Source organism: Triplophysa rosa, linkage group LG2 (genome assembly GCF_024868665.1).
Source record: "Triplophysa rosa linkage group LG2, Trosa_1v2, whole genome shotgun sequence".
NCBI classification, from domain to species: Eukaryota; Metazoa; Chordata; class Actinopteri; order Cypriniformes; family Nemacheilidae; genus Triplophysa; species Triplophysa rosa.
This window is the reverse complement of record NC_079891.1, coordinates 18,760,091-18,769,582: the sequence shown is the minus strand read 5'-3', so window position 1 is coordinate 18,769,582 and position 9,492 is coordinate 18,760,091. Positions and strand designations below refer to the sequence as shown.

Below are 9,492 nucleotides of genomic sequence, written 5' to 3'. Positions count from 1 at the left end.
AAAAAACATGGTAAGGCCTACTGTAGTTTAAAAAAATGGCTGCTGCACTTTTACCACAAAAAGTAAAAGCTTTAAACAGTGCATATACAACAAATATCTAACTAAATAATTTGCTAAAATTCAAAAAATGCTGCTGTATGTAAATACATTTCTGAATTCAGTGTATGTTCTTCATCGTTTGGATGTCAAACATGTGTTGCAAACTTGTAACTATAGGAGCAAGGATATTAAAATGTCATAATCTGGACAAACAGGTACCCTTCAGCGAGCAAATTGAGTAATGTATGAATGTTAAATGCAACATCATAGTACTGTCACGGTCCCACCGTCTTGTTTATGATATTCTAGTCGTGTGGTGGGATCGGGGCAGAGTCCTTGGGTTTTATGTGGGAAGGCCATGAGATGTTTGTTTTTACCTCTCATGTGTTTTTCCAGTGTCTCGTCTCTGTTCCCGCCATCTCGTTTCCTCGTTATCCTTCCCTAAGTGTTTAATGTACCACACCTGCCCCATGTCGTTATCCCTCGTTTGTGTTCCTATATTTACCCTCATGTTTCTTTGTCCTGTGCTCGTGTATTACGTATGTGTGATGTGCATGTGTTTATGGTGTCTAGTGAAGTGCCATGTTTTGTTACCTCCTGCGGTTTCCTGTTTATACTCTTGCTTGTGTTCTTGTTCCTGTCCGTACCAGTGGTCTGTTTCATTTTCCAAGTCAAGTCGAGTTTTGTAAGTCTGTTATTTAGCGTTTGTCTAGTGTTGTTCAGTTTACCCAGTCTTAGTTAATCTGTGTCCTGTCTGCTGCATGTTATCTTGTTTTCTTGGTTTTTCCCCATCGTGGGTGTTTTGTTTTATACTTTTGTGTTTTTTGTTCTGTTTGATTATAAATTTTGTTAACCCCTTCACTGTTGCCTGCATTTGGGTTCTTCTGCCAATCCTGACAGAATACACGAGCCAATACGAACCCAGTAGGCAGCATGGGCACGAGACGGTCCCACCAGGCTCGCCTCCTCTGCGGCATTCGTCAGGGGAACGATGACATCGAGGACTATCTTATAGGTTCCTGGATGCCGCAGAGGAGGTGTCTTCGGGGAGGAGGAGGTGGCGGTGCTTTTTAACGCCGGTCTCAGGGACCCCCTGTCCGGGCGGAGATGCGGTCGTTGAGACCGCTGGACTTCGATGTCGTGTGGCGTACGTCATGAACCGACCGGAGTCCAGGGTCTCAACACGCACTACCACCCATCTCCGCTGGCCGCCATACAGGAGGGTCAGACCCTGCAGATCGGGGTTTTAGGCATTGCCACACCGCTCTCCTCAACCCCTGCAGCCTCCCCACCAGTCAGCCTAGGGTAGGCGAGGGGAGACGTGAGTCTTGGGGAACCACCTCCGAGGAGTCCCAGCCGGAGCCAGCCGTCCGTTTACCTCCTTCCATCACCCGACCACCAGCCGGGTGGCTAGGCGAAGAAGAAGAGGCAACGGCGGGCAGCGTGGTCTCCTTCCCGGCCGTGCAGCCGGCGTCCAGTCCGGTGAGTGCAGCCGGCGTCCAGTCCGGTGGGTGCAGCCGGCGTCCAGTCCGGTGGTGCTGCCGATGTCCTGTCCAGGTCCAGTCCGGTGCAGCCGCATCCAGTCCGGTGCAGCCGGCGTCCAGTCCTGTGTCGTCAGTCCTGTGTCCAGTCCTTGTCTGTCTAGTCATCGTGTCCAGGCCGTGATCCAGCCGGGTCAGTCCGGTGTCCAGCCGGCGTCCAGTCCGGTGTCCAGCCGGCGTCCAGTCCGGTGATCCAGCCGGCGTCCAGCCTCCAGCCGGCGTCCAGTCCAGCCGGGCCAGCCGGTCATTCCAGCCGGCGTCAGTCAGCCGGCTCGCTTCCAGCCGGCCTTCCAGCCGGCGTCAAGCCCTGTCCAGCCGGCCTGGTCCAGCCGGCCTTCCAGCGGCGTCAAGCCATGTCCAGCCGGCCTTCCAGCCGGCGTCAAGCCATGTCCAGCCGGCCTTCCAGCCGGCGTCAAGCCTGTCCAGCCGGCCTTCCAGCCGGCGTCAAGCCATGTCCAGCCGGCCTTCCAGCCGGCGTCAAGCCATGTCCAGCCGGCTTCCAGCCGGTCGCCGTCCAGCGCTGGGAACTCCCAGGGCCAAAGACTGTCCCCCCAGGACTCCCCTAAGTCCCCCAGGACTCAGCGCCCTCGAGCGCAGCCGGGGACTGGGACTTTCCCCACCCCCTTGGACTCCCCCTATGCCTTGTTTTGCCCCACCCCCCCTCCCATGTTTGTTGTTTTGTTTGCCACCCCAGTCCTGTGTCTTGTTGTCATGTCTGCCCCTTGTCTTGTTCACCATGTTTGTCTGGTTTTTGTCTTTGGTCCAGTCTGTCAGGTCTTGTTAGTCACCCCTTGGTGAACACCTGGAGGTGTTCATTAAGGGGGGGGCTCTGTCACGGTCCCACCGTCTTGTTTATGAAATTCTAGTCGTGTGGTGGGATCGGGGCAGAGTCCTTGGGTTTTATGTGGGAAGGCCATGAGATGTTTGTTTTTACCTCTCATGTGTTTTTCCAGTGTCTCGTCTCTGTTCCCGCCATCTCGTTTCCTCGTTATCCTTCCCTAAGTGTTTAATGTACCACACCTGCCCCATGTCGTTATCCCTCGTTTGTGTTCCTATATTTACCCTCATGTTTCTTTGTCCTGTGCTCGTGTATTACGTATGTGTGATGTGCATGTGTTTATGGTGTCTAGTGAAGTGCCATGTTTTGTTACCTCCTGCGGTTTCCTGTTTATACTCTTGCTTGTGTTCTTGTTCCTGTCCGTACCAGTGGTCTGTTTCATTTTCCAAGTCAAGTCGAGTTTTGTAAGTCTGTTATTTAGCGTTTGTCTAGTGTTGTTCAGTTTACCCAGTCTTAGTTAATCTGTGTCCTGTCTGCTGCATGTTATCTTGTTTTCTTGGTTTTTCCCCATCGTGGGTGTTTTGTTTTATACTTTTGTTTTCAATAAATATATTCGTTGTTAACCCCTTCACTGCTGCCTGCATTTGGGTTCTTCTGCCAATTCTTGACAAGTACTAAATTCATGACTATATACGGCTCACCCACAAAAAAAGCATAATGGCTAGACAATTTCTTACTTTCTCTTCTGCTTTGTTTAATAATCTGCATATTGTGCCGATTGTGATTTTTCATGATCATCAAGTTATAGTTCTCCCTCCCACCGTTATTCTGCTTCCTTTTAAGGCATTTCTTTAGACATTCAAGCACAACATCATCACCACATCAAACATTGTCATTTGCAATTATCAACGTAATGTCATACTATATTTAGAAACAAGTGGTTTTAACCCTCAGAGCGTCGTTAGTTTTAGACTGAGTGTAATGGAGCTGCAACATAGCGCTTCTGTGTCTGCGAATGAATATGAAGAAAGTGAAGGGATACAGAGAATCGATGCTGTTAGAACTGAAGATATTTATCAATGTCTTCAGCAACCATCTACTGAAGCCTACCATAAGAATAAAACAGTGGTCTCAGGTAAGACAACAGACGATGGATAAACAAATAGACAACACATACATTTTTCATAGTTCCTCTGTATTAATCTCTCTGTTAATCTGTCCTTCAACAGAACATTATTGGGGGAAACGTGTGTTTTTGATTGGTACTGTAAATATTCTGATCTTAACTATTATAGTTGCCATCGTGGCAATGAGTTGTAAGTTTCAGTTCACTGCAATAGTTTTAACAAACAATGCACACCACTTACTGTATATGAATTGTATAACTAGAGTCCATGTTGTCTCAGTATTCCATCATGTTCTTACTTTCTAGACTCTCTCCACAAAGAAACACATCTGCTGGTGGCAAATGGGCAAGAAGCAAAAAATGAAGGTTTTGTTTTACGTTTGATTTACTTAAAAAGGTTTTGTGAAATAATAAGGTGTATTTACTTTCCGCAATAGTTCAACACCTAAAGAGCTGACTGTATTAACTGTTTGCAGATACATAGGCTACTTCATTATCTTCACTGTCACACGTGTCTCAAACGTTCACACGTTTGATTGTGCTGAATAAATTCAGTTAAACCACGAACCAGAGCTGTTGCTGTGGTGGCAGAGCAGATGCAACAATCTTTAAACCAGTATTATTCACAATATACAGTATAACATAGCTGCATGTATATTTTTGCATTAATAGAATATCTATTGCTAGAGTCAAAGAAATCAGAAAGGTTAAATCAATCCTGGTAATCATTGATTCCGGGATTATTTAAATAAAATCATCAAATGCCATCTTTCTTCATAGAAACTATTATGCTATATTGCTATGCAACAATAAACAAGCTAGAGGTGATGCACAATAACACAAGTGGGTCAAAGTTGTGTACTGTTGTTCATAAACCACTGCTATTGACTAGCATCATGAAGCAGACCTCTACATTAACTCTACATTATTCAGGTTTGTTTAATGTTTTTTGTCACATTTCAGAAAAATGGCTACTCTATGACAATGTGTTCTATTTGTTCTGGAGTGAGCACAGTGACTGCAGCGCAGCTATTAGATTATGTGCTGAGAGGGATGCCAGCCTAGTCACTTTAACTTTAAAAAACAAGGTACAGTTTATCTATCCATTTTATTTATCTTGCAAACTATAAAATGCAATAGCCTACATTTTGAATCCACGTTGGTCATTTAAAAGAATTTAAAGGAGAATAAAGCAAACAATTTTCATTCACTTGTTACATTTAAGGGATTTACTTAGGCCTACATTATGATATATCAGATATGCTGTACCAGAGCAGGTTATTGCAGAACTTTGGCAGAATAATAAAGAATTATAATGAGGATGGATTATGTTATGCATTAAACCCAAATAATAACTAATATTGTGAATTTTTATAGTCATCCTACACCTGTGCAGTTGAGAGGCAGGTGGGCTGCATGGTTTTTGGTTTTAGTAAAACTGCAATAGTAACACACATTATGAAAACAAAAAACACAATAACTCAAAACAGTTTTGGCATAAAAAAGTAACCTGCCTATGGCAGCCAAATTATTTGTCTGTGTAAGCAACCTAGAGCTGTCTAAAGTTTACATAATGTCTAAGTTTATTGTATTCAAAATCGACTATATTTAATGTTTTAGAATATTATATTTATTGTGGAATCTTGTGTGTGTGAGTAGTTCTGGTTGCAGTCCAAAGCCAATGGAAAGCAATTTTTGGTCTTAAGAAGCTCACTGGATGGATCCGGAGACAGTGCTCCTGAATATTTGGTAATTTCAATTTAGAAGAAAACCTTCTACAATATATTATGAAGTATGATTCTTAAACATTATCAAAATTAGGTTTAAAATGTATCAAATGCTACTGAGTGTTTTTAACGGAGAGTTTGAAAAACAAATAGTTGTATATGATAAGTGATGCCAAACACAGTAGATAACTCAAAAAGTGAGAAATGCTTGTGGCAACAGGAAGTGTGATTTGTGGTTTTGTGTGTGTGTGTGTGTGTGTGTGTGCGTGCGTGCGTGCGTGCGTGCGTGCGTGCGTGTGTGTGTGTGTGTGTGTTCATTGATCATGCGACTGGAAAATAATTAAATTATAAAATTATAAAATACAGGCTATGGAAAATGTGTTTTAAGCCGCTGTAGTTTCTGCACAAATTTTTATATTAGTAAGATTTTTGTATTTAAATTATTATATCATATTCTAAATACATTTCTGTTCATGTCAATTTCACTAGGCTCAGGATGAAGTGCCTGATGATGATGAAGATAATCATCAGTGTGGCACCATGACCCCTGAGACTGATAAAGATCACAGAGAAGGATTTGTGTGTGAAAGGACAACCTCTTAATGACATTTTCAGACACTTTTATTAAATTTTAAAATATTGGTTTGTTGAACTGCTGATGGATTGTATCTGAATTTCACATTGTGTGTGTGTGTGTGTGTGTGTGTGTGTGTGTGTGTGTGTGTGTGTGTGTGTGTGTGTGTGTGTGTGTGTGTGTGTGTGTGTGTGTGTGTGCGTTTGTGGGTGTGTGGCGTGTTGTGCGTGTGTGTGCGTGTGTGCGTGTTGCTGGTGTGTTTTCATGTTTGTATTCCCGGTGGGGACCTAACTTGAAATACACCAACACATGGGGACTCGTGTCACCTGTGGACCAAAATTGAGGTCCTATGGGCACAAAAGCTAATAAATTGTACAGAACAATATTTTTTACAAATCTAAAAATGCAAAAAGTGTTCTATGATCTTTAGGTTTAGGGATAGGGTTAGGGATAGGGGATAGAATATACAGTTTGTACAGTTAAACATGGGGACTCGTGTCACTGTGGGGACCAAAATTGAGGTCCTCATGGGCACAAAAGCTAATAAATTGTACAGAACAATATTTTTTACAAATCTAAAAATGCAAAAAGTGTTCTATGATCTTTAGGTTTAGGGATAGGGTTAGGGATAGGGGATAGAATATACAGTTTGTACAGTATAAAAACATTACGCCTATGGACTGTCCCCACGGGGATAGTCAACCAAAGCCTGTGTGTGTGTGTGTGTGTGTGTGTGTGTGTGTGTGTGTGTGTGTGTGTGTGTGTGTGTGTGTGTGTGTGTGTGTGTGTTGTGATTATCTGTGATGATCAAATTGTGATATAATTCTTCAAGAGTGCAGATTTACATTTGTGTTCATTTTTCTTTTCTTATATTTTTCTAATTTTTATTTACATTTTATATATTTAGTTTTATTAGTTATATTAATTTCATTCTACCTTCTGTTGTAAATGACTTTTCTTAATGTTCAGCGTGCTGTATTTGTATTGTCTTCACAAGTAGATATGGGTTTTCAGTGTCTCATTCTCAAGATTCTTCTACTAACGTCACAAGACAATGTTGTAAAACATTATGTTTCCACTGTCTATGTTGGTGCTAAATGAGTTTCTAGTCAGACGAAGTTAGACTGAGCATCGAAACGCAACTAAGAGTATTCAATAAACTCATTTTATTCTATGATCACTTAATCCTGCATGGCATGCTATTCTTCTGCTTCATATCTGTAGGCTAAATGCCTCAGTTGATCAGAAGTGTTAATTTACTGCAGAGTTGATATTTTGAACACGCAGACAGAGTCAATTCCTGAGTTCTAGTTAACTGGACTCTGACTCTTCGTTTAAAAACAAGACATTTCTTGTTATTTTGTCATTTTTATAATGAATAAACGTTTTCCCAGTTAATATCAAGCTTGAGTTTTGTGAGTGGGGGGTGGGGGGATCTTTTAATATGTTGAATACAGTAAGTGGGGTCTTAAAGTCAAAAAGGCTGAGAACCCCTATAGTTCTATGTTAAGATGGGATGGATGTGACATCATGATATGATCATTTTATCTATAATTGGATCTACTACTGCAAATGTTTAAAGTTTTGCATAAGTAATTCGTGTGATGTCAATTCTGTATTTTAACAATTTTATCTTTCACCACGGTTTTTGTTGAGACTTGCAATAAAAGGGAGGGAAAAGTTGGCCGGTCTATTTGCTTCTTATAACCAATCAATCAATGGGGTTTACGTTCCCTTGGCTCTGGCTGGGGTTTGTTCGACCTCACGCGGTAATGATCCGGTGTTAAAAATAAGACGTCAGACAGTTGCCTACGCTTCGCTCTGCCAGAATGTCTGAAATATTTGTTTTGATAAACTTTTCTATGATGTGCGTATAAATAAACTGACCGCAATTTATTGATACATACCAACAATTTTCAAATTTAGTTAGGCTACTGTGATAGATTTCGATAGCCTACTTTTCTATCGTAAAATATACAGCCGTTGTATTTTAATGCCAGGTGGAAATTCCTATTCTCAAGTCAATATCAGCGTGTGGCTACACACTTAACATTATATCAAATATTAAAGATAATAATGAACAGGGCAATACCATTACACAAACATAACCAAATAGCCTACTCCAAATTCAGTTATGTTTTAAACATTCGTATGACGTGTTTAACCGTCCAAAAATATATAAAATAGCAAGAAGTAAACCAGGCCTGAAAACCGGCATTCTTTTCAGGCTATCAACGTCTACGCAAATGAGCTCAAGCTGATGTTCGTGATTTAATGATTGTGACTGGAAGAATCAAAAACTGCAACTCCAACAGAATAAGGTATGGATCAAAATGAGCAACAGGTAGCCTATACACAAACCGTCAGCTGTATGCCACTGAGCATTTTAAGGCACTTAATGAACTGTACAACATAATATAATAGCCATAAACCAGATTGCCTAGGTTCAAAAGGGTATCCACTTAAAACTCCTGACTAGTTTTTCTCCTTCTCTTGAAAATACTGTTATAGTTAGTGCTGGCAACTAAATGGCAATGCCTATACAATGATGGATGTTATTAACTCAGTTCACAAAATTGTGTTGATTGTGTAAAACAAAAATGCCAAATGCCCCAGTTTGTAGTGAATTTGTAGGCTACAAATTGCTTCTGATTAAAAGTGTCTGCTCCAGCAACACATTCTTGATACCCTTGTGTTACACCATTGGTTGCAAAAAAGTATGTTTAAGTTATTTTAAACTGTTAAAATCTGCAGACCAACATGTGGTGTTTTTCTGTCTGCTTTAGGGATGGAATCAGGTTCTCTGTCACAGTGGCTGAACTCAGATTTTTTCATCGTGTTTGTGGTGGTGCTGGTCCTCCTTCTGCTAGTCATCTTTGCTATCTGCTGGGTCATAAGACGACATCACACACAGAGAATGACAGAGTACTAACACATGCACACACAGATGCGCATACACTATCTATCTAAATAGGTACATCATTGACATATTATCAGGTTTAGTTCACTTCTGGGCAATTTTGTCTCCGAAGGATTCTTAAATAGCACAAACATACCAATATAATTTGACTCAAACATGCTTACCTTAAACACACCCTAATACATATAGTATCTCATCAAGCTTTATGATTTACTTATAAATGTTTTATCTTTTTCTCTAGGAAAATGGCTGAAATAGAGATTATTGCAGTTGATGGTTCAGACAAAGGGAACGTTCCAAGATTTACCCTGAAGATTGTGACCGAGCAAATACATGCAACAGAGCTTGTAGAGATGCTAACCTGTAGGGGACACTCCATAAAAAATCCAGATAATCCCTCTGTCTCTGTTGTTACGGCAGACAGTGACAGTGATAATGATTATAGTGATGCATTACAATATTTATGAACAAATAAAGCATCTTGCTTTGTGCTGATGGACAAAGAATTTATTCATGAGGCTTAAGGCTAGTCCCAGACTAAAATGTATGTCTGAAAACTTTCACTAACAAAAAATATATATCAGTGCAATTGTTTTGTCTCAGAATGTACACCCGTAATTATTTTTTTCAACGTGTGATTATAAAAGCTAAATATACCATATACAAAATGTATACCTATTTTGAGTTGTCCGTGCATTTAAAGAATATAATAATTATTCAAATAATGTTCCCAGTTTGGCAAGAGAAAGTGTGCAACATGACATCATGAACCGAGAGACAGACGACA

At 41.0% G+C, this 9,492-nt stretch overlaps 1 protein-coding gene across 3 annotated transcripts; it reads left to right on the top strand.

The window, feature by feature from the left end:
- The first annotated feature begins 3,114 nt into the window (after window positions 1-3,114).
- Window positions 3,115-5,905, top strand: LOC130548742 (uncharacterized). 3 transcript variants are annotated; one of them, XM_057325732.1, is made up of 6 exons: window positions 3,115-3,493; window positions 3,588-3,620; window positions 3,791-3,850; window positions 4,448-4,572; window positions 5,144-5,233; window positions 5,701-5,905. In XM_057325732.1, exons 1-6 carry the CDS (start codon window positions 3,340-3,342, stop codon window positions 5,812-5,814), a joined length of 576 nt encoding a protein of 191 aa, XP_057181715.1. In that variant the 5' UTR covers window positions 3,115-3,339; the 3' UTR covers window positions 5,815-5,905. The 3 variants fall into 3 exon arrangements, with proteins under 3 accessions (XP_057181715.1, XP_057181707.1, XP_057181723.1); XM_057325724.1 differs by having other exon boundaries at window positions 3,588-3,674; XM_057325740.1 differs by lacking the exon at window positions 3,588-3,620.
- Window positions 5,906-9,492: the final 3,587 nt, after the last annotated feature.

Coding starts and splice junctions, on each gene's coding strand:
- LOC130548742 (XM_057325724.1), top strand. CDS start 3,340: ATGGAGCTGCAACATAGCGCTTCTGTGTCTGCGAATGAATATGAAGAA. Junction 3,494..3,587: donor GAATAAAACAGTGGTCTCAG/GTAAGACAACAG, acceptor GTCCTTCAACAG/AACATTATTGGGGGAAACGT. Junction 5,234..5,700: donor ACAGTGCTCCTGAATATTTG/GTAATTTCAATT, acceptor CAATTTCACTAG/GCTCAGGATGAAGTGCCTGA.